We start from the raw sequence: 25,941 nt of genomic DNA, 5'->3' as shown, positions 1-25,941 counted from the left end.
TGATTGAAGTTTAAAAGTAAGTAAATATTATCTTTTATTATTATTTTTGTTTATTAAATGTAAAATATGAAATGCACAAAATATAGCGTGCTATAAAAAAAATGCATATATTTGATCTTAAAAAAACGCTTGAATTTTCTTTTCAATTCCGTTAATTCAGTTTGAATCTACATGGTGGCGGATCGAAACTGTTCCCTCGTATTTCACACCCTCTCGTGTTTTAATTGCGTGTGTGGTGCTTGGCGTCTGATGCGAGCGAGAGAGCACCAAGGGGACCACATGCTGAGGAGCGACGACGAGAGACGCGGCTCGGCCACCTCGGAGAAAAAGCGGCTTTGACGAGCCGTGGGAGACCTTGTGGCTGCTGCATGCGCGATCGAAAAAAGTGCAGGCTGCGCGACGCCCATACATTGCCAGATGAAAACACTGCAGCTGTCGCGCGCGTTATTTTAATAAATATCAGCAACGGCACGGATTAAAAGCAAAAAATACACACACGAAGAAGGGCGGCCGATGCGTGCAGACTATTTTATTCTCCGCGCTCAAATGTGATCCACACACACCGCATATTTATGGGGCGAGCGCATACTTATTGACACTTATTGCACTCTTACGCCGTGTTTAATGCGCGCGCTATCAATTTATACTCATCTGTCGCCCCCTTCCGAGATTTTCTGCTCCTTCCTCCAAGCGGACACTCTTGACCTCTAAGTGACGTCCCGTGTACCTGAAGCAGGGCCATCAATTCGCGTTGCAATTTATGATTTCCTCTCAGCGTCAATCGTCCTGCGACGTTAAACGTGCAATTTCAACACACGTTTGCTGCAAGTCGAACTGATGGAATTCGTTGCTAGTTCACCAAGAATTGGCAGAAAAATAGTGATTGTGACGATGGATCTAAAAATATTTTACTTTATTTTTGACATTAAAATTTTTTATAAATTCTCTACTAAAAATCTTTTTCTGTTTGGAGGTTTAATAAAGTCTTTGAACAAAAAAGTAGCACACAATTATATTTATGTTATAAAACATGTCATATATATTTGATAAAAAAAAATAAACAACACACCGAAAAATTTTGGACCATCTAACAAATATTTATATTCAAAACTGTATGTTTTTTGCAAACCTTCATTACAAAATTATATCTAAAAGTATTAAAAAAAAGTGGCAATGAAAAGTGCTTTTTAAATTTCAAATCTTTAAAATCTTCAAATGTAATACACAGTTCTTGAAGATGAGGTGTATCTGAAATCTGATGCAACGGAATATTTTGAATAATCAATTTTAAATTTTTAGTTACATGGATTATTTCAAATTAAAATTCACTTTAAAATCAACAAAAGTTAAATTTATCCAAACATTGTAAGTTTTATATTTTCTTTGTGTACAATTACTTAGATATAATAAATTTAAAATCTATTTATGCTCGACATTTTGACAAACCACAAATATTTTATTTTATAGAATCCATGTCTCGGTCATGTCGTCTCCAGTTTAATTATACAATGTAGTTTTTTTAAATTATTGTATTGGTTAGATTTCCGACATTTTCATGCGTTTTTTTTAGTAATTGAACAGGTTATAAAATAAAATAATTTTAAAGTAATAGTAATGAACTTAAATTGAATGAATAAAAAACAATGAACGGTAAAATATAAAAGAGTTAAATTTGAAGTTTAATTTAAATACATGTCATCTTTTAGAAGTTTTATTTTTTATTGAAAATTCATCTTTTCCATTTCATCTTTTTCTTAAATAATTGTTTTTCAAAAATTGAATGTAAACAATGTATTTGTAACAATGTGGACAAATAAACAACAATAATAATCTTTTCTAGCTGCAACTTGAAATATGTAATACAGCCAACATAAAATGTAAGTTAAAAAAATACCGGAACCGTCATTGAATTGTAAAGTAATGAAGTAAAGTATTATAATTTTCTTGAATTTATTTTTTCAAGCAATTTCAGTAAAAAAAACCTAAAATAAATAATAATTAATTAATTCAATATTTCAATATTTCAAACTATAAATATCAAGAGCAGAGCAATTTCTAAAGTTTCCTATACTCGGACACTGCCAAGCAATAACACATTATACAAAATATGCAATAAAATTAATTTCAGCTGCCCTTTTCCGCTGTGCGCAACACATTATCACAGCCCACAATCTCGACAGCGACAGAGCACACAGCTCTCGATTGGCCAACGATAATTTTGAATCCGATCCAAGAGTATGCAAATGCAACACCAAGAAATATCGCGTACCAGCAACATAATATCAACAATTTATCAGCGTGAGCCTCCGAGTCGCGCAATTGTGTGTCACTCTCTCGAATATATAATATAAAGGAGCGGAGATCATTCTCTTGACGCAAATCGCCTGTTTACAATTTTACACTCATTCCGTCGGACGTGCGCGCATCACTCGCTCTCTCGTCATTTCATATAAATGAAATATACGTCGAAAGAACATCCGGAAGTTGGACGGGTCAATCTTACTTAGGGCAGCGGATTTACGTCTCTGGTCATTAATTTTGCTCGCTTCTGTTATATTCACAGCAGCCGTGAAGGCACGCAAGCACACACACTTGTTGCGGCACGCGGGGTCAGGGGTCGTCGGGCCGCGCTTTGTGTCGATGCAAATGATGCGAGCCTGCACGGAGACAAAATTAACGCACTCTCGGTATATTTTACGTTCGTGTCATTACAAGCCTCATTACGGCGCCGCAAAATGGATAATTAATTGATCGCGGACAAGCGTTTTTGTTGGTGAGTTTATTTAGAAGCGACGACTTTTCTGCCGGGCATTAAGGTCGGCCAGCGCAGACGAGGAAGTGGCTATTAATTTGAACATTGTCGCGTCAGGTGTGCACGCAGGTGTGCTAATTCGTCTCATTAGGCGTTGGGGAAAAGCTGAGAAATTAGGCTGGAGACTTCAATGCTCAAATTTGCGCCTAGTTTCAATGCGTATGCCAAAGTCATCAGAAAATTTTGTTAATAAAAAGCTGTTTAAATGCTCCATTGATAATTTCATTAATATCCCAATTTTTTGGGGAAATAATTTAAAATGAAATTTTTATTTAATTTGTATTATTCGTTTCCGCTATGCAAAATTACAGATATCAAAAATCGAATAATTACGAATGGACAAGAAATAACTGTTGAGTGTTGTGTTATATTTCAAGTCAAGTGCAAGTCCCAATTCAAATAATTTATTTAACTTAAAAAAAATTGATTGTTTTTATTCTGTCGTTTGCTGATGACTAAAAATTCTGACGGTTAACTAATGCACAGACTACAATGCATAGATTTCATTAAAATAAATATTAGTTTAACTATCGTAAATATGATTAAAATTTTAATTATTTAAATATAACGTTTAATAATTAAAAAGCTATCTTTATTACACTAAAATTAAAACTTTGTTCTTGTCAGATTCTCGTAATCTTAGGTTCATAATGTAACCAAAAATTCAAACTTTTTAACTAGTTTTAATTTTAGCTGGAGTTAGAATCATTTTGTTGAATTTAATTGAGTAATATTTTATTGCTTTTTATTTGGTACATTTTCATCACCCGCGTCGCCCCCTCTCACTTTTAACAAACACATTAGAAAGAACCCAGGGTAGATTCACGGAAAGGAGAAGTTAAGAGGCTCTCATGCTGACTAACTAGCGCGGAGTCAGAAAACTATAATAAATCTCTTTGGGTTGCGCCGCAAAACAAGCCACTCGATCATTCGGGGGGTTGAAAGGCCGCAGCAGGGCGACGCACGCAGCAGCAGCATCCCCCGGAATCAACAACGGGAGCAGAAAAAGGCAGCCAGGGGTCGCGTGACTTTGGGCCTTTGGTGGCGATCAAACAAACGCGCGGCGAGGCAGCGAGCGATCATGTGAACCGCCTGCTCCGGCGCGAGGCTCCTCCCATTTATCCCATCGAGGCTCTCTCGAGATAGCGAGAGCACCATCCGAGAGGCACCCCCTCTTGGAGTCGACGTCCCACCCAATGAGAGGTGGTCGCCGAGGGAGCACACCAAGGGTGAACCCTGGAGACAAACAATGCGCTCGCCGCACTAGCTCACTTGCTCCGCACTCGCAAACGCTGCTCGCTGCTCCGTAGCATGTGCTCGCGGTGCTGCAATGTTATTTAAGGGCAACAGCAGCAAACTCGAACTTCTCATCGAGAAAATTCAGTCCAACAAAGAGAACACTACGCATGATCTGAGAGGTAAGCGTCTCGACTTAAATCTCCTTTTGCGGCTTTTTTGGCCAAGGTTCACCAAGGGTTGTTGACCGCGGCAATCAACCCACGTTTGAACCAAACGTAGGGGAGCAGAATCGGCTTAAACGGTTTTAATTTAATAACTTTAGTGATTAACATTTAAATTACGCAGTCCTTTAAAGTTTCCGGAAGCTTCCAAAACATAAATATTTTGATGGCGGTTTTATATTGGTCGTCATTGAATTCAGATCTATTATCTTGACCATCTATGTGAACACATACGACACTTCTTGAATTAAATTGATTTTTTTTTAACTACAAACAAAAAGCAAATAAGACAAAATTATTTAACTTTATATTTGTAGTTTATATTATAATTTAATATTTTATCACTATTTTCAAATTTTTAATACTAATGTATGTGTTTTGTTTCTATAAACAATAAAAAACAAAAAAAATTGAATGGATTAGAATTTTATTGCAATCTTCATTTACTTTTTTTCTTTCATTCAATTTAATTTTATGCATGTTCTACAACAATGCATTAATTATGGGAAAGTACTGCTTCAACAAATAATTTTATAAGTCAAGGAGCAAAGAATTGCTTTATAATTATTACATTGAAAATTAAGATATTTTGAGATTCACACTGACAAAGAGATGAGTTAAACTAACTTGATCGCTTTTTCACAACCATAGGATAAAAACATTTCCCATCGCATCATTTAGTTTGTTTCTCCCTCTCATGCAGTTGTAAATAAGTCCAACACGTTCGCAACTTAAAGCAATCGGCTGTAATTGCCCGTTTTGTAAATTACCAAGCAAGTCCGGCACTTGGAAAAGAAGTGCCTCTCGGTTGGAGGAGTGAATTTTTGGCATAGCAGTGCGTACAAACAGCGATGCAAACCAGTTTGCAACAGATGCCTGTGCTCACCAAACGTGCTCTCCAGAGGGAACAAAAATGCACTTTGAGAGATAAAATTGCAAACACTTGTTGCCGTTTAAATTATAATGCTCACAGGAATATAATCTCGGCGTCACAGCACGCGGATTTGCCAGAGAAATATGAAATTATTTTATTGAAAAAAAGAGAGAAAGAGTCGAAATACGTATATACTTTGCAATTAAACACACTCGATTGGCGCGCGGGAATAAATGCTGCTAAGGAGGAATAAGAAAAATAAACATTAATCATTGATTACACGACACTCTCGACACCTATAATATCGAATTGCATCACTCTGTCTGCTGCTCCGGCGCGTAAATGCATATAATTTTCCCAGCCGTTCATTTCAAGTGCGTGTTGCTGCAAGTACTTTTCACTTCATTTAACGCCAAGAATGCCGCTTAAATGTCCAGGAAAATCGACAAATTCTCACATTATACCGTCTCCTGAAAATTCTACCTTTTCTAAATTAAAAAATTCTGATTTTGAATCTGTCATATCATATTAAAATATTTTACTGCCATCGCAATTCCTTAAAAATTTATACAAAAATCATTAATTCAACTTTTTCATGTTTTACTCGGTTGTTTATCATAAAACTTGCTTCAAAATGCAAAATTGAAATATGACTTGTGAGAAAAAAATGAAAATATTATAAATTTATTTTTCTAAAGGTGTCTTTGTTTGACAATGTAAACAATATAGTAAAAGTATGTAGTACGTCAAGTAGAAAACAAGGATGAATGACTTTTTATTATGCGATATTATCTGACACGCGGACTATTTTTAGCTCTCGCCGCAGCATATACAAGCTCAATTAAAGCTCTTTATCATAGTCTAGCGCCATTAAACTTGATTATATTGTCTGCAAAGATCTCTAGACGAGCATTACGCGCCCTTTCAGATACACATTACTCTCCAAATTGCGCCGTTGTAAAATTCGTGATGACCCTGATTAATTAACCCCGCCGAGCAGAAAAAATAAATAGTCTTTCTTAACTTTGGCCGAGACGGGAAATGACTTGTTGGTGCTCCCGGCCAGCGCCAAATGTAAATTAATTTACACCACTTACGCGCCAACTTATCATCATCTTCCGCCTGTAAGTCCCTAAGTAAGTGGTATTTATTTTAATTTCAAGTATATCACATTCAAAAACTACTATAATTTGTTTTTTTGATAGACAGAAAAAATTAATTAAAATATACAAACGCAAATTTCAGTTAATTATTAATTTTTCCATTCAAATTAAAATTATGTTTTGGTAAAGGAAATGGTCTAATTTCTTCTACTCTATACACAAATCAATAAAAATAATAGACTAGAGACTGAATCCCATAAAAATCGTGTTTGAATTAGACATAGACATAATTGTAGCTACTGACCATCTTATTTAAGTGAGCAGTTTGCTTGATTTATAAAGAGGAGGGTTTTCTTGTAAATTTATAATTTTGTGCACATATTTTTTTAATCCAAACTGCCCTTGTCCGTAATTAGGGAATGGAAGCTAATAGCAATTCTAGAAAAATACAAAGAATTAAAAATAAAATTGAGTTAAAAACAATAATTATTACTGTTTTAATATTTAAAAAAAATAAAATAAATTAATATCTTTGTTCTAAAATGACATATAATTGAGATTATAAAAAATAAGTGTTCTTAAATAAATAAATTATTGGTCATTGCTTTTGACAGTAATTAGACCTGTTGTTAAGGCTGGGTGGCTGGAACAAATATATTTATTAATTTGTCCTTGCAAGGATAAGTTGCCCTCAGCAAGACTCGCCCAAGTCACCACTGCTTATTTGATTAGTCTCGGGGATGCGCGACAAGAAACAAACAAGGAGATAAAAGCGCGCAGGGCAATAAAATTTGACGATCGTTTTCGTATCGAACGTAAAATTGCGATGGTGTAAAATAAAGTCGCGGCGGACAAAGGAGCGAGAGATGCCGGCCGGCCGGCCGCTCTTGACTGGGCGTCAGAGATGCCGAGTTGATATTCCAGTTTCGAATGCACATGCGGCGCGCCATTAATTATTTGAAAATGCACATACATACAAGGAGCCGCCTCGCGTATCCTTCTTTCTTTCTCCCCGCTGATGATGGAAGTGCAGCATTTTTAGCTTTGAGGAAAAAAAATTAATAAACATACCGCCGTCGCTCGGTGGCTGTGAGATGCGTACGTATGAATTATTTAAATGCCGCTCTCGGCTACTTAATGACACCGCCGGCAGAATGGAAAATACTAATTAATAAAAGGCGCTATTAGTCGGCGGCGTGTTCACTTGCAAAACTAATGAAATAAACTTGTAAGTCGGCACAGGACTGATGACTCGTAAAATCGTTCTCAGCCTTTTTGCGTCCGTCCGTCGGCAGGCAGGCGATTATTTATTTTGTTTTTATCGTCCCGCGAATCGGTCGCGCGGTGACGAAACAACTGGAAATGCATTTTGAGCGGAGGCGAAGGTGCAGCCTCTCATTCCTCGCGCTCCCAACAGTGATTTGCCTAGACCAAAAGTCTCCTAGTTGTTAGGCAATGCTTTTCACCCGCGTGCACGGCACGTTGCATAACTCGTAATGCCTATCAAACATTTTTGTTTTTCAAAAAAATATTGATGCAACACAATTTTTGAATGAACTTAATATTTTCTTTTCTTACGATTTGTAATTTGGAATTAAACTGGTCAAACAACAGTGACAACCACTCTCGGTTAGCCTCACTTATTTATTATTTCCTTGATTCTATTTTCTATTAGTTGGATTATTTAAATTGATCAAAATTTCATCTCTTTTTAGTTTCATTCATTTCATACAAAGTCAACAAAATTTATTATTGATTAATTTCTATATTTTTTTCTCAATATTTACAACAATACATTAATGTTGTAGATACATGAAAGATTCTAAGTACATGATAATATTTTACTTTGCAATCTTTACAATTTGTGGTTATATATTTATTAAATTTTTTAAAACTATGATATTAACTCTGAACTTCTTTATTCTTTGGTTTTTCCATCCACGGTATAAAATGGCATCTAATTTAAAATATGGTACAAATACTAAAATAGTATTTTATTTTTTTAATAAATATTGTAAAAAGTAAAATTTTTTAATTTATATTTTAAATAACGGTCAAATTAAATTGAGTATATTTGATGTTTTAACATAAACGTTGAATTTAAATAAGGAATAAGAAACCAGGATATCACGTTAATAATTAAATTCAGTCAAAAATGAAACTACATTCACAGATGCGCTGAAACTTATAATTTTTTATTCTCTATAATTTCCTGTTAAGTAATTTGCAACCCAAAATCACAAGTCGCGTGGGTGCTGGTAAGTAGCGAAAATCACAATTCAATTTTCACTGTTTTTATAAAAAAAAATTTAATTGTCTTCCAATTGATTTTATATCTCGGCAACAATTCCCAACCTTCCTTCAGTCTTTAATAAAGGTTGTCATTAAAAACGAGCGGCTCTTCAGATGTTGAGAGGCATGCATATGAATACACACTGTACTTATGCACATGATGTTGCCAATGGTCGGGGTCGATTCAGCTGTCATCGGGATAATGATTGATCGGCGAATAAACGCATTATGATGCAGCGCTTCTTGCCGGGTTTATGGCCAATTAATTGGCATTATCGTGTTTTTTGACGGTAAAAGCGCCGTTCCTGCGGCGTCAAATTGATTTTAATGAAATTACATTGAAGCATTCAATTATATGGTCGTTTCCAATTAATGATACACCTCTCGTGAAATTACACGTCTTTAGCATGCAAATTACCGCGTTTCGGTTGTGATTGTTGCAGAGGCACTCGGTTCGGAGCCAGGAAGCACCAGCAGCTGGAGGTCGGACAGCAGCAGCAGCAGCACCATCGAGGAAGCGCCCGTTGAGGGCCCGAGCGCCGTGGCGGCCACCAAGGCGGCCGTCCCTGCTGGCCGCGCGTCCAGCGCCTCGTCCAGCTGCAGTTCCTCGGCCAGCAGCCAACCGCCGGACAGCGAACTCGGCTTCACGCTGGGGGTCACCGAGGCCACCCCCTACCCCTGCCAATTCTGCGCCAAGGCGTTCCCGAGGCTCAACTACCTCAAAAAACATGAGCAGGTAGGACTTTTTTATATTTATCATTGTTGGTTGAATTGCGATAGCATTAACAGCCCATTAGAACGATAAAGGAGAGTTTTTAGAATGACGTAGGAATAAACCATAATATTATCAAGATACGACGACAGAGGAGAATTATTATATAATTTGCATACAGGTGATCTAATAGGTCATAAACATTTATTTATATTTACAAATATTAATATTGAAACGAATAAATAATTATTAACTCTGCTTTGCAGGATTTTTTTAACAAAATATTGATTTATTTAAATATAATATTTTAAAATTAGAATTATTTACTAAAATAGCATATTGAAAATAACTTTATATAATATTATAATAAATCTAAATTATTAAAACTTATTTTATGCATAGTGTTTATTATCAAAGATTTTTTTAAACACTATTTTTTTGCACTAATTCAATAAACCTTTTTTAAATATCACAAATGTATTTGGCAATGATTAAATCAGAGGAAATATGAGAGTTGAAAGTTTTTTAAAACATACATTTACCAATAGTCTCGGGGTTTTAGAATTGTATTGTTTAAAGTAGGAGTTTCAAATAAAAAGTTTTGATTTAAACTATCTCAGCTCAAAAAGAAGTGATGTGAAGCGATTAGGTCAAATTAATATGCATCAACTGCGTCAGTGGCAACGTTTACAAATGAGCACAGGAGGTGTCTGTCAGTCGAGTGGCTTCTTCATTTCTGCAACGCTCACGCATCACGTGTGTGAGGGAAATATGAATAATCGCCACTTGAGCGCGCGGCACATTAACGAGTTTAAACAAATACGAAAGAGAGTTGCGCGCTGAAAAATGGCTGTCAACAAATTAATTAGCGTCCTGCCACAAAGGCATTGTGCGCCAAATGAGCCGCAAGATAAATTATCTCCTTTCTCACACAAGAGAAGCATCTCTCATACATTTTTGCATGTGCTGTGCACGATTAAATAGTTCGTGAAACATAAAGAGATAAAATTGGTTTCTCAGTCCGAGTATCTCTTCATTAGCCGAACGGCGGCAGACGTTTGCCAATTAAAATATCTCTTGATTGAATTCACTCGGCAAGAACGTTTCAATTAAATTGATACATTAGAGAAATTTTACAATTCCCCCGAGGACGGAATTTAAATTGCAAACGATTACAAAATTCCTCCGATGTTTCACCGATTGAAATTATTATATTATATCTGGAAAGATTTCAATTTGATTGATGTTCAGACTGCGAGGTAATAAATACATCCGAAATAATTGCGTGCAATTATGAGTTGTGCAATTATATTCCGGACTGATGCGGGCGAGTTTGAAAACAAAAAGGACTGAAAGCAGAAAGAACCCTTTCATTATTTTAATCCTCGCGCGCCGCTTTTCCAGCAGCACAAAGCGAGCAGCGCGCGATTGTCCGGCCGTGTACAAATATGATTTACAGTCTCCGTGAATTCATCTTGTACGTTTAAGTAAACATAAATAACTACATGCACATACGCAGCGAGAGCAGAGCGAGCAAGAGAGCGTGGATAAATAAAAAGAGAAAAGTACAAACAAACGACAGAAACAACAACAACGCTTGTACCGGAGCAAAAATTGCCCCGCTCGAGCTGCACGAAAAGCCAAAGATAGAAATTCGTTCAAAAGCAAATTCGCGCTTGGCTGCTGCTCGGATTTCACAAAAAGATGGACGGAAAAGAAGGAATTTGCATGAGTTATTTTTATCAAAACAATTAAGTGAACAAGCGTTGAAAAACTCGCGGTTTTCGAATTTTTTCCTTCAAGCGTGGGCGTGTGTTTTGTTTTTTCTTCTTTATTCTTTGAGCTGAAATCAAAAAGCCGCCGAACCTGCCCGTTTTTATTTTGCTCTCGTCGCCGCCGCTTTATGGAATAATAATGATCCGGCTGGCTAATTGTCTCGCCGCATTCTCCGCGCGAACAATTTTCTTTCCATTACCTGCCGCTCTTTCTTTCTTTCTCTTTCTCTCGCGCGCCGACTAATTATCTGCATCTTGTTTTATGTGGAAAATGTTTATTACGGGAGAGAGAAGATCGGGCTTTTTACTGCTCGGCTCCTATCGCAATAATTGATTCGGTACGCCTCAAACTTGATCCACGGTGCACTCAACTTTAGGAATGCACTTTCAGGTCTTGGCTGGATTTAAGTGAATTTTGCTTCAATCTTTGATGGGAGCGGCATCGAGATCGTATCTGAGATTCATATTTATTGCTAAGGTTGCAGCCTTTTTAATTGATCAAGAAATTGCTAACTGCTTTTATAAAAATGAATGATTTTGAATTTGTTTTGAAACTACAATTATGGATATTACTTTTGCTGGTAAATTTTGCTTACATTATCATAAGTTTGTAGATATGAATTCCAAGGATTCATCATCAGAAAAATTGAATTTATTGGGAGAACTGAATTTTTTAAATTTTATATTCTTTATGAAGGGAATTTTCTTAACTAATTTATTTATTCTAAAAAATTTCCTGACTAAAAATTGATAAAAATAAAATGATCAAATCTCGTTCATACCTCCCCGATCAAGTTGGAAAAATAAATTTAATATTTAGCATCAAAATTTAAGTTGATCTTGAGTGAAAATGTTCAGTAATTTTATTTTCAGTGAAGATACCATAAGCTCTGAACAAAAACATCTTTTTAATCAATTCCTTAAAAGAAAAGTTGAATATTTTCAGGTATTTTCAATTTAAATAATAAAATGTGTGAGTTAAACGTATGATCTGTATTCCTACATTACTTCAATAATTGCAAAGCTAGTACGGCTATTTAATTTTCTAGTGCACAGTTTTGAAACCCCCCGTTTTTTTTATCAACTGCTGGGGGAAGGACGGAGAGGCGCCAGAGTGGAAGTAAAATACTCTCAGCACGCACACCCCTATTAATTAACTTTGCTTCTAATTATCCCCTTTCAGCGGCGAATAATTAGACTGTCGGAATCACGCGGCCGCGAGTGCATGCACGACTGCGAGAGCGTGCAGAAAAACGTCGCGCCGAAATGACACTGCACAAAAGTATGGTCTCCCCTCGGGCGGCGGATATAAAAGTGTCTGGCTTTGATTTTCCCTCAGAAGTTTTCACACCTCGCCTTTCTCACCATCGCGGCGCTTTTTTGTCTTTTACTCCTTTTTCGCATTCAAAACGCTCTAATTAAATTATGAACGCCCCCGCCTGTGTCTCATGCTTTGGGTGTCTGCTTTCTCACCCAAGCACAATTTGCGCCAAATTGGAGGAGGCAGGAGTGCGCGAAAATCTCACACTCCCCCAGCCCGCTTCGCTCGGTTGTGTTCGCTTTGTCTGGTCGCGCGGGTGTCATTGATGCCGATTACGGACAGGTGGTTTCTTTCGCTCTCGCGGCGCAGAAATAATTTTTTACGCCTCGGGTGTGTGAGAAAGCCGCTGAAAAGGAATCTCGGCCGAAAGGATGTGGAATTATTTTCCGCTCCGCGCCGACCGCGGGCAAAACAATTAGTCGGACGGAGTTGATTTGCGCCGCGCCATGACGAGGCACATTCAAATTCTCGCACAAATACGGCGCGCTCCGCCCGCCGTTTTTGATCTTTATGTTCGCTTTTGGTTTTCCCTCTGATGCCTCGCCACAATTGGCCCGGTGGTCCAAATTGAATCATCCACGCCGTCGTGCCTCCGAATGGGGACTCGCTCTTAATTAGGCCCAACTTGCAGACTTCTTGTTTTTTCCTCTTGACAAAACGTGTCGCTTAAGAATTATATTGCAGGGTTTCTATTAATTTCGGGATATCTGTAAATTTCAGTGATTATTTATTTAATTTCAATTATTTTTCACTATCCATGAAATATTGACATGCAAGTCTTTTCAATATAATTATCCTGAATCAAGTGTTCTTTAAATTTTATTATTTTATTATTATTTTTTTTCTTTCTAATTTTTAAACTTAATTTAAATGAAATACATGCAACACACGACTTGTGAAAACGTGTTTAATGTTGTATTAAAGATTAAATTACATTATATTATTGTTTAAGTTTTAACTTTTTTATAATATGAAACTAAACAAAATAAAGAAATTTCAAAATATTATTGCTATTAAAATTATCTTTAAGTTTCAAAAATCTGTACTTTAAAACAAAAATTTGTTACTAAAAAAGCAAGTTGTCTGCCATTTTAATTGCATCTTCATTCCTAACAATTTGTTCAATTTGTAAAATTAATATTTATTGCATCTTTTTCTTAAATTTAACCAATCTTTCAAGGAAGACTTATTATCATGGATGGACAATGGCTGTAATCCCAATTTGCACGGCGTTCACCGAGAGCAGTCAGTTATTGTGGGGATTGAGCAAAAGATCGGCTTTGTCATTATCAAAATACGAGATCGATCAACGTGTGTGCCAAGGAGCAGTAATAATTGCAAGTCAGCTGTCACTCGCGGGATAAAATCTGTCGAGCGGTTAAGGAGAGGAAAGAAAGAAAGAAACACATAAAATAAGGAATGAGAAGAACGTTTATTTAGAAACTTCTGGCAAGCAAAGTGACACACACCGAGAAACGTCAACAGGAAAAGAGTGGAAAATATGCATTTTGCCGGTGCAATGATTATGACGGACGGTTATTAGAGAGTTTTTTACACTCTCTCGCGGCGGCACTGCAGACGAGCAGCAGCGAGAGAGACGCTCGGCGCAGGCGAGAACGGTCCATTGAACTCGTTTAAAAACCAGTTGATGGTCATTTGTTAGTGCTTTGGTAAGAAATAAAATGCACCTCTTCTTATTTAGAAGAGTCTTTTCTCGAGAAAAAGTAGCAGGGGCAGGCGGCGCATATAAAATAAATGCACTGACAACTGGTTGGTTTAGTGCTTTCCATAATATCAGCCGCACAAAGACACACACACACACTGTGTGTGCACACACGCGCGCTTAATATTTACAGCAGCACACAAATGCGACCGAAAAACTAGCTTGAAATGCAACTCTCGCGCGCGCGTTTATATTTATTATTTCGATTGTGCGCTGGGAGCCGCGGCTGCACATTATTTTCCGCGCGTCTCGCTCTCCGCGCTGCTGTCTGTCAAATGCACTCGCTAATAATGGCCTGCTGCATTTTAATCCAATCGACCACTTGCGCGCGGCCGGCACAACCAGCATTTAGTCAGTAATTTTATTCAGCAGCCGCCGCGCCGGCAAAACGAAAAGTAAAAACCGCCTGCCTGCTTGACGCAGATCGAGAGCTCCTTTTTGTTCTCATCCCTCGCATCAGGGCAATAAAAGAAAAAGAAACTCGTGCTGAGATCCAGAGCATAAAAACTCTGACCTATGTGCTAGTGATGGACAAGGTGAACTTTGCAATTAAAACAATCAAGTGTGGAATTATTTCAGATATTTTTTTTAACAATAAACAGCGCCATTCATGTCAGCTTGTTAGTTTTTAAATATAAAACTAATCTTGAGGCTTGGTTTGTAGATTGGAAGTAATGCTAGATATAATTATATTTTATTTAAAACTTTTTTTAGTGTAAAATCTATTTTAATTTTATTTATTAAACTTTATTTTTATTTCATTTCAACATTTTTATTTCAAATTATAAAGATAAATATATATTTTTTTATGTGTTATTTTAAGTAGCTTTGGTTTTGGGGAAGAAGCAATCATGTCTGCAAATGGCTCCTACATAATATATATCTTAATATTTTTAATTAAAAATTGTTAATTTATATTAACGCCGAAAAATAATGTGATTGTTGATGAAAACAAAGGCAGCTTTAATATTGTGGATCTAATAAACCATGCGTCTAATTGTAAGAATAATTTTAAATTACTTAAAAAGAATTGTTTTCTTTTGATGAATTAAATGAATTAAGTGAGCTACTGAAATTAGTTGCACTTATTGTTACGTCTAGTATTATTTAAGTAATACTGTAGTACATACATTATTGATTGGTTGGCAATCGCAGCTATAATGAATATAAATTTGGCCAACACAAATATAATGAAAGATGTAAAAATTTTCACAATTTTTAGAAAATTAATTATATAAAATTTACAAATAAAATCAATCATTCAATACAAAACTCTACAGGCTACAGTGCCACGACCTAAGGCGCTCATTTCATTTACAAAAAAAGTAAAGATTTCCAATGACGTCTTTCTAATTGCAAGTCAATTGTTTTCAATTCGCTTCACGCCCAGCGATCGCTTTCTTTAGTTTGGCCTCCAGATCGATCAGACAGTCGCTCGAGGAGCCGCAGCAAAACACACAGCCTTAATTGGACAAATTTAGAAATTGAGAAAGAGCAGCAGACGGGTTAGTTCCCCGTGCTTGTCGTTAGCACAGATGCAGAGGAGGCTGGGAGACTCCGAGGTACAGAGAGAAAGAGGTGATGCCATCGCCGTGATAATGTTGTTGCATAAAAATCTCGGCAGCAAATCTCAGCCCCGCGAAGAAGTGTAACACGGCCGCGCGGTCAATAATTAAATGCCTCATCAATGCCACCAGGTATACGCATAAATAAATAAATATATAACAAACACCTACGTGCAGAATAACCCACGGATCTCTCTCAATAAGTTGTATAATAACTCGGAATAACAAACGATAATTTCCTCTTCTTCCAGATTTGCATAATAAATGCGCAGAATTCAAATTCGCGTCAGTTGGAAACGCGTTAATTAGCTTTGGGGATCGCTGGGTGCCTCTCTCACGATGCTCTCTCGGGATAAATGCAAATTATCTGTGCTGGCTGCTGGGAGTCGGCCCCAGTGCTGGACGCACGGCCGGCCGTTTTCTTGCTCTCTCGCGCTGATCTTGAATGATAAATCTTGAGAGCAACAAGCCGGGTCAGTAATTAATGGCAGGGTGAGGTTAGATAAATATTCTCTCGCTCGCATGCTGCATCTTTATACAAACACATTCACAAGACGCGCAGCACTCAACTCGCTGCTTCGTGCAGATTATCTTGCGAGAGCCACAAGAACTGACTGAGCGGGACTCCCTGCGATCCGCGATCCGACTCTGCCAGCAAAGCTCGAGATTCTCACGAGATTTAACTGCAAATAATATTCCTTTTATTATAATTATATATTTCCTTTATTTTATTTAAATTCATTTTTGTATAAATGAATGATATTATTTTTAGATATAACTTGTATTGGCTATTTTTTCATAAATTAAATTGAATCAGAACTATTTACAAATTAAAGCGTGTTTTTTCAAGGTTAATTTTATTTTCAGATTATTAGACATTACAATTCATTTTCCATTTTAACTTGTAAGTTTCATCATGTATGTATATTTTCCTTTACTTTTCTGATCGACTTACATTTTCATAAGAATATTCATATGTAAATGCAAATAAATTTATATATGTTTGTTGAATAAATTCATCAGAAAAGATCGTGCAATGAAAAGAACATGAAGAATCCCTGCAATTTCTTTCCTCCCACTGCGACACGGCGGCAAATTTACGAACCGGTCGCAATTACGCTCTCGTTTTTTATTTGCATAATAATTGAGAGCGACGAATAGGTAAAATCTCACTTCTGCCATTTGTCAGCTGGCTAACGAGTCCCGTAGATAAAAGCAAAGTGTCGCTTTGAGACAGAAATTGAGCGTCCTAGTCGCCTCTATCAAAATTCAATCTACGCCTCATTAGCGGGCGAAATGCACACAACTCTTTCTCTTCTTCCAACAACAAACAACAACAAGAAGAATAATTGAGTTACAAATAAGCGACACGCACACAGCCGGGCCGTAAAAATTAATGGCAACAATAAATATCAATAAAATAATCGGCGAGATGCAGAGGCGTAAATATTTGCCTTCCGATGAGCGCTCAACTCGATATGCTCTTTACGATGGGCGCTCGCTCCAGCGACTGCACCTCACTCTCTCCTGCAGTCACAATTTATTGCACATTTCATTACATACGTAGGTACACCTGCTGAACACTCTCGGTTCTCACGCGTTGCCGCCCGCAAGCAAAAACAATGAAACGCGCACGTTTCATCGTTGTTAGTATTCCAACGTTGAAATAAAATTTTAATTCATGAAAGACACTTCTATATTATATAGATGGTTCTTCTGATGGTCATTTGCATATAGAAATTCAAATGAAAAATTTTTTTACTGGTAAGATAATAAATATAATAAATTGTTTGTAGAATTTTTCAATCCAATTGTTACTTATACTCCATGAAAAGTGCTTTTAAAGATTAATTATTGCCACAACGAATTTTCTTTAAGTTTAAAAATGACAACCCTCATAAAAACGTTTTCTTTTTAAAATTTAAATGAGGCAATAAGATCTTAAAGTAGCACTACTGACATGAAAATTGTTTTCTAAATATGCAAACAGTGCCCTTTAAATCTATCTAACTTTTTGGAAATTATGATTTATATTTATTTTATAATAGCTAAAATGCTTCTAACCTGCTGCAAAAAACAGAGGAGAAAAGCTTCATCAGAATGATCAGTAATGTTTATAAAATAAAATTCAACAACTTTTAATTTAATGTTTATTTGATTTGAAACTGTTCTATTATTTCAAATTAAAGATCAAAATCTAGCGTAAATTATTGTGCAACTCTAATATTAATATTTTTCTTACACACCAAATTTATTAAAAAAAAATTTGAATTCAAAACCAATATTAAGTGATTCAATATTCTGTTCCGTGTTATATTCTGGGTGAAAATTGAAATCGCTTGTGCATTGCAACGCTGGGCGCACTTATGCATGAGAAGCAAGCGTGTCTGCTCACTACTCACACAAGTCATGCGGCGTGAGTGACGATGATTGCAATTGGCTTGTTTATGAATGCAATAGGCACACGCCGCCGCGTTGGGTGCGTGCGCGGGCATTGATTGCCCACGTTAGCAGCGGCACTTATCACCATCGCCTCTAATCACCATCAGTGCCACCGACAATGCGGTTGTAAAAAGTGCACACCAGTCGACGCAGATAATGGCCTCAGGGGCCGTTCAATATAACAACAGAGTAATGTGAAGCTAATATAATATTTATCTCTCTCAAGAGCGCGCCCATCAGTGTTGTTTTTTTTTTATCTCCATTTCGTTTTCATCGTATCGCCTTTTGAATCTCGCCGCATGAATAATTAATATTTGTGCGTTGGTCGACCTATCAAGAAATTGAAATTTTACGACTCGTTTCAAATCTATATAGATCAAAATCGGAAAAGAACGTTGAAAATCGTTTGCATTAATATTACGTATGCGTGTAATGATGCGCGCAAGAAGTGGAAAAGCAGCAGAATTAATGTGGTCATTAAAAGGGGCGTTGAAGTCATTTCGAACGCGGGCTGAAAAATCTGCCGGCCGCTGCATCTCCGCGTCTCGCTGAATTATGGGCAACCACATAAATATTCCCGCATTGCCCATAAGGGGAAAAGAGCGCTGCTGGACTGAATTTGCATAATGAAATATTATAATTCCAGCTTTGTTAAAACATGTCCCTTTATATAAATCAGCAGCAGCCGCGCACCACAATGACTGAAATTTATTTCTCCTTATTTAATAATAAAATACATAAACGCAGTGGCTGCCTGCACTCGCGGCCAAACGATACAAAAAAAAAGAGGAAAGAAAAAGCGGCACGAATAAAAAAGAGCAGTGATTTGTGCAGCACGACGACGCGATGGGGTTGTTGATGTGAAAGTTCTCAGTGGGTCCATCAGTTTCTTCTATAGAAAGAGACATTGTGGAATGCGCTGGAGAAACTTGAAAAAAGTAGAAGAACCTCTAAATTCTCTTGTGGAAATTCATATAATCTGAAACTGCTAATTGAAAGATAAGATTTCGACCTCTAATTAATTTGTCAAATTTTTACAATCAAAATTAATTTCATTAAAACTATCAATTTTTTTCCCAATATATCTGAAATAGTTTACATGAAAATTATTTTATATTAGTTAAATATTTAGAACGTTTAATTTTATTAAAAAACGTTTTTAAACACTAAATTGAATTCATTTATTTATTAATTAATGATATATTAATATTTAATATATTTCTATATTTTAATTAATAAATGTCTTGTACTTCAGTATACATCAAACTTTTGGTTTGGCAACAGAATTAGGTTGGTTTGTCTTGTTGGTCATTATTAGTAAACGTCATTCAGTTTATTTTTCATTCATTTTCATTGATAAACTTTCACAAATTAAATACTTGGCAAACGTCTATGACAATTTAATATCTAAAATATTTATCAAACATAAATTTATTTTTCCAATTAATTTGAGATAAAAATTTGAGTTGTCCTGGCACCTCTGCGGTCTCATCGTCAGTTTTCAAAGTTATGTGGCCAACCGGCCACTTTGTAATTGATCCGATCGTGCGGCCGTGCCAACGGTGCAAACGGAACGAGGCAGACCTCCGCGCTCCTCCTGTCACTCCGCCTCCTTCTCTCTTTCCCGGACGAAAATCATGACGGACCAATTTATCGCACGAGCCGATTAGCGCACTCGTTCCTTCTCTTTCTCATTACACGACAAGTGCATTTCAAAGTTGCGCCGGCCAATGAGCAGATCGATGTCACCTGACCGGAGGAAGGAAGGGTTCTTGACCTTGCAAGGGCAGTGCATGCGTGAAAAGTCCCTCCTAATAGCTCTGGTCTGACGAGATTAGCGGCAAAATATTTCTCGGCAGTCCAAGCCGGTCATCGAGATCTCCGCAACTGGCAGTTCATACTATTGGCCTCTCCCGCTCTTTTGCAATCGGCCGCGCTTACTTCCTGATGCCGACCGGCCGTGGCACTTTGTGTCAAATAAATACAAGTCCGAGGAATATTATCGCGATGAGCAGCGGTGCAGTCACTTTGGCTCATACTTGCACTTTTCTCTTCCACTTTAGTACTTAATCGTCTTCTGTGGAATGCCTGGGAGATGTCAATGCAGGGATTATCATAAAAAAAATAAGCACTGCACATAAAACATAAACATTGCATTTTATACCAATTTCGTTGATTTTTAAATTAATTATTTAATATAAAAAATTAAATCCCTACGTACAAGTTTGCAATTGATTTGAATAGCAAAATATGAGACTCAATTAGGATGTTCAGATTTGGAGTTTTTTCCAACTGCTTATTACATTCTACAGAATTGGCTGAAATTAAATTTATTTATTCACAATTAGAGCATGATTAGCATTAGCTTTTCTTACAACTTACAATCAAAGGTGTATTGTGCTCAGCCCATTTTATCAAAAGTGATCATGCAAATGAGATCGGTGCCAACTTTTGATTTCACAGAACTAAAAGCAGTAGCCACTACTGCTATTTACCGAGAATGATGCTGATTTATTGTCATCCAATGTGCTCTAATGGCATTATATATCGCCGCTCATTATCCCGGCCGGTCCAGCTTTTAATGCACTCTGCAATATCTGCACACACGCATAATTTTCTTAATTGGAAAACGAGGACCTTCTTTATTAGGCCAGAACCTATTATTAATATTAAAGTATTTTTTTTATCCAATATAAAATTGCTTTAAAAAATAAAGAAAATATTATCAAATCAGCATTCATATTGTTAGTTATGCAACCCCTGCAACGCAGATGTTGACAGGGCTTGCCTAACCAAGATAATTTACCCTTTTTTTGATTGACAATTTTATTATTTTTTATTATTTTTCTTTGGAATTTTGAACTCTGCAAAACCTTTATGATGAATCAAGTTTTAAATTAAAACTGAAGCCGGTAAGAAAGAAGGCTCTGGGGCCACCTATAAGTGCTTGAGTCGGACAATCAGCTCATTTCGATCGGGCGCGAAGTCGAGATAACGAAACGAGAAGCGACTTTACTCCTTTTTTCCGAATGCATCTCTCTGCTGCGTGTGTGTGCAATATATTTTATCCCGTAATGAAATTTTCAGACCGTGCACGGCGCAGTGCGGTGTGTGACCAAGTGGATGTAAAATGCATGGTGCATGCGTTGAAAATGTTAATGCCCCGTAATTTATGTCCGCATATTTCAAGTTCATGACCACTAGCAATATCCAGGAACCGGCTGCCGCCGCGCGGCGTATGAAATAATAATTTTTTCTCTCTCTCTTCCACTCTCCGGCTGGAAGAAAAGTGGTTGGTAATCTTGTTTCTCGCCGCTAATTCCGCTCACAGGAAAACAACTAACTGGCCGCCATTAATTCACTGGAAGTGGGGATGCGTTTGAAAATTAACAGTTAAAAGCCCTGGACGCACTCTGGCCGGCCATTTTGATGCAACGGGTTCGATGATCCTATTATTAAAGAACCGGCCTCGTGAGCATCATAATAGTTGAAGTAAATTGCTGCTGAAACATGGAAAATTTTCCTTACCTTATTTGAACTTGCCTTAATAAGCAAAAAACGTTTGCGGGCATTTGTTGTCCTAATTTGAGTGGTTTAAAAGAATTCTCGTATTTCTTGTTAATAATTATTTCCAATTCAGATAACTATCAAAAGGTGCAGAAAAATGTTCATTTTTAAGTAGAATTCTATTTGTTGCATTTTTTTTAAACAACCACCAAAAAAAATTAAAACTTGAAGAAAGTTAGTCGGAAAGCTAAATCGCTAAATCCTGTTCATACCATCTGTAAATATGCAACTTTGGACATTTACGTTGACTCTTCTTTGAAATTTCAGTTTTACCAAGAAAAGGTCGTTTTCAGTTCAAATTTGAACATGAAAATAAAATAAAAATTTCAAAAGATTTTTTTTTTTTAATAATTTAACTTTGGAATTACCGTTTTGTGAGGAAAAAAGAAACGAATTTCCACGAAGTTGGCGCAATAATAATAGTAGATCGCCCTCGATAGTAACCGGTACTTTATCTCGGAAGGGCCCAATTAAGTGTGGCACAAACTGAATATGTCTGGAGGGCGCGAGAACTTGTTGCGGTTAATAGTTATCAAAATAAAGTGCCGGTTCGCTGGTGAGGATGAGAGTTGGTGCGAGCGCAGAAGTAAAGAGTTGAAATATTGCTAGTGATGATGATGGGCTACCGAGGAGCAACTTGTCTTAGGTCAGGTCTGCCGCCGCCTGCTGACGGTGCCGCGGCCGGTTCTGCCTCGATCTCTGCTCGCCGCGCAGCATCAAAAAGCACTCTTCTATCAACTTCATTATGCGGCCTTACGTGCACGGAAATTTATATGCGTACTCGGCTTATTTGTATTGTGTGGTACACGACGTTGGCAAAAGAGCAGCCGCGCACTGTGCGATAAAATCGCTCCAGCCACAATCGGATTGACCTTCTAATCTTGCAGCTTCAGAAAAACAACGCCGAGAGAAGCTTCGAACAAACTCTCTAGACCGCTCAGAACATTTAAAAAGGGATAAAAACCAGGAGGTGGTGTTAACACTGGACACCTTGTCCAATTTGTTTTTCAACTTTCACAGTTTTTTTTTAACTTATGGATCATAAAAGTAGAATTCTTGAAATTTGTTTCAATTTATTGATCTAGTAATTTTTTATCCTGTTTATAAAAATTATTTATAGTATTAAATTGTCATCACTCTCATATTTAAGGAACAGTCGAATTTTAAATTTACCTTCTAAATACTAATTATTACCTGGAAATTAACACCAATATAACTTGAAATTTGAACTTAGAAAAATGCACAATTTGAGATGTTTTTCAATCATATTTTTAACAAAAGAAAAGAAAAAACATTTTGAAAATTTATTCAAATCATCTTTATTTTTTTAACAAGTCAGAACACTCAATGAGAAAAAAAATTGTCGGAACAAAAATAAGCACACAATGCAATGAACAACTTACTGAAGCTCATAGCTGAGTGCAGAGTTTTTCCCAATTTAAATCATTTGCCATAATTTTTTGAAAGTTTGCAAAACATTGAAAATTATTCATATATTATTTTTATTACATTAATTAATATTAAATCATAAATTAGTATTTTTATGGGCAAACTGAATGCAATAAAATTTAAAATAGATGCGATATCCTCCTTAGAACACATGAAAATCATTGAAATAATTTATTCCCGCTGTTATAAGTGGCCATTTAATCTTCAAGTTCGTAAAATGCTGAGAAATCCAGCAGCACCAAAAGCTTCAGCGACGCCTGATTTACGCCTTGCATTAAAACGTTCTCCGTATTGGCCGTAAATAATTTTACTGCATGAAATAATGAGGAGCAAAGCATTGACCCTTGGACTGCCCTCGGAGCATCGGCGATTTTCCAGCACCTGAGAGAGTTAAAAAAGTGAAATAACAATTTCCACTTTTACGTAAGCGAGCACGACGTGTGCTCGGCGGCGTTACACATCCAATTTTATTATCTTGTTTATAGAGAGGCGCTCTCTCCGCTCGTCTCGTCGTTTCTTAATATTAAATTAATTCGCCAGCACCACCTCGGACTAAAATAACTCTTGCCGCGATGCGATGATTATCTTCTACTTCTCATGTAATGGAAATTTCCCTCTCGGCGGCAATTTTATAAATTCATGCAAAATATTTTGTTTCTCGTCGCACACGTTCGAGACGAAAATTTACGACGACCAGGCAACACCTCTACTCGGCATGGGTGCCGCCGCGCTGTAATTCATGCATTGACATGTTTACAGCCGCGCAGGATTATTTTACACGACATTTAGCGCCCGATTAATATATTATTGGTCGCGGCTGGGAGATGATCTGCCTCGCTAAAGAGACGCTTTTCGCCTTGTAAGGGTATCGGGTATCACCACGAGATGCTTCATTGTTTCCATTGATCGTAGCTGAAGATACCATAATATTTTACAACACGACATGACTTTCGAATTCATTAAACTAAAATAAATAAAAAAATATAGCTCTTTTCCTGGTTTTGAGATTCTACATTTGCTTCTAAAAAAGTTCCATTGTTTGTAAAAATTTTAATCATAAAATATTTCCAAGTCAAATAGCTTCTTCTATAGTCAGATTGCGAGTTAATTACTCATTATTGAATGATCAATGGCAAATGCAGCACCCAAATAAATTTATAATATATAGTTATTAAGAAATATTTTTTTTTAACTTTTGTATAATGTACAGCATTCAATTTTTAATAAACAAAATACTTGAATAAAATAATTTATTAAAAACTAAATATTAAATATTTTATAATTAAGGAACTTTTACTTAAATATATTAAAAAATTCTCTTAAATTGGTGCCATTAAAATATAATTACATTTTTAACTTTAACACTCTAAATTAGTTAATTGCTGATACTTAAAAGAAATGCTGCGGTTTTTTATAACGATCCGAGATATAAAAATGTGCAATGGAGCAGCTGCCGGCAAAAAGCGGTGCGGATTGAAGCAGAGGCGCAAAAGATGAGTTATGAAGATTTTTTTTTTGCCCGAAGAGAGGCAGAGTGGTCGCGAGAGAGCGAGTGTATGAAATTAATAACACCAAGCACTCTAATTATCAGCAATATAAATCTATTCAAATTTATCATTTATGCATGATGTGGTCTCTCGATGTTAGATAAAAAGTGCAGCCACCTGTATTTATTATTATTATTTTTCGCTTATCTCTCTCCCCGCAAATGAAATTTATTGCCTCCGCCTGTCCATATTTGGCGGCAAAAAGACACATTGCTCTTCATTAATTTCTCTCGATTGCGCGATCTGCTAATTATTAATTACTCCTTCGGAGAGCAACGGACGACCTGCTGGAACACGCAGACAGCGTCATATCGTGTCACGCTCAATATGTATCGCCCGTTGACATCGCGAGACTCGCGCTGAATTCATATATGAAAAGGCTGAGTTCAATTTTGTTTTATTGTGCGCAGCCAGAACTGGTTTCAAATAAAATGTTTCAGATAAAAATTATTAGAGAAAAAGCCGCTCCATGCCGGGAGTGGAATAAATTCATCGTTTCGTTTGATGCGACGTCAACAAGGCAGCAGCAGTTAGACAACCTGATGCACTTTTTCTGCTGCACGCCGCGCGGCGAAATGCACTCGCAATAAATTATTTCCAAGTCGAGCTGAAAACGGAGCTTGCAGGTTGTTTTTGTCCCAGGCAAGGGGCAATTCGGGACGTTGACATTTGCGCGGCTCTTCATTGTTCCCTTTGTCTAGAGCCAATAATTAGAGTTGTTATTCTTCTCCAGTCTGATGGTATCACAAAGTAATATTTAACCTGGTAACTTGTAAATAATTATTTAGATGATTTATGTAAGGTTCAATAATTTAAGTTTGTTTTATTAAAGGCAAATGTTTTAAGATTCAAAATGGAAGCTATGCGTTTAAATTATGTTCTAGCAAAAATATCTAATCATATTTGACAGTTAATCATGAATTTATTCTAATATGTTTCATTATTTAATTAATTTTCTTACATAATAATAATTAATTCAAAAACCAATCTCACGTGTCTTATGCGTCATCATTTATTCTTTGTTCTTCATTCGCGTCCGGTCAAAATAAAAACAAACTTATAGCCTAGCTTACATAAATTTTTAAACAAATAAAAAATAATCCAATAATATTTTTATTAAAAGTGAAACAATGCTTTGCAAACTGTTTAAATTAATTTACAAATGAGTTTGAATTTGAATCAGAATTGAGTGGTCATAATAATTTCTCTGCGTAGTATCAATACAATTAATGGGAAAAATGATTTTTCTTTTTAATTTAAATGAATGAAATTAAAATTTTATTTAAATTAGACTATTCA

At 36.4% G+C, this 25,941-nt stretch overlaps 1 protein-coding gene across 2 annotated transcripts in view; it reads left to right on the top strand.

Annotated features, from left to right (window-relative positions):
• The window catches only part of LOC132199757 (zinc finger protein 423), a 79,333-nt gene that overhangs the window by 43,989 nt on the left and 9,403 nt on the right, over positions 1–25,941 (top strand). The window contains exons 1-2 of one of the 2 annotated variants that reach the window (XM_059624715.1): positions 3,912–4,230; positions 8,985–9,277. In XM_059624715.1, coding sequence (XP_059480698.1) covers positions 4,143–4,230; positions 8,985–9,277 — 381 coding nt within the window. In that variant the 5' untranslated portion in view covers positions 3,912–4,142. Of the gene's footprint in view, positions 1–3,911; positions 4,231–8,984; positions 9,278–25,941 lie in introns of those variants that run through there. The other variant, XM_059624714.1, reaches the window with a different exon arrangement.

This window comes from Neocloeon triangulifer, unplaced genomic scaffold (assembly GCF_031216515.1).
Source record: "Neocloeon triangulifer isolate White Clay Creek 2 clone unplaced genomic scaffold, ASM3121651v1 ptg000014l, whole genome shotgun sequence".
Classification (NCBI taxonomy): domain Eukaryota; kingdom Metazoa; phylum Arthropoda; class Insecta; order Ephemeroptera; family Baetidae; genus Neocloeon; species Neocloeon triangulifer.
The sequence above is the reverse complement of the archived record's forward strand: the minus strand, read 5'-3'. Positions and strand labels throughout refer to the sequence as shown.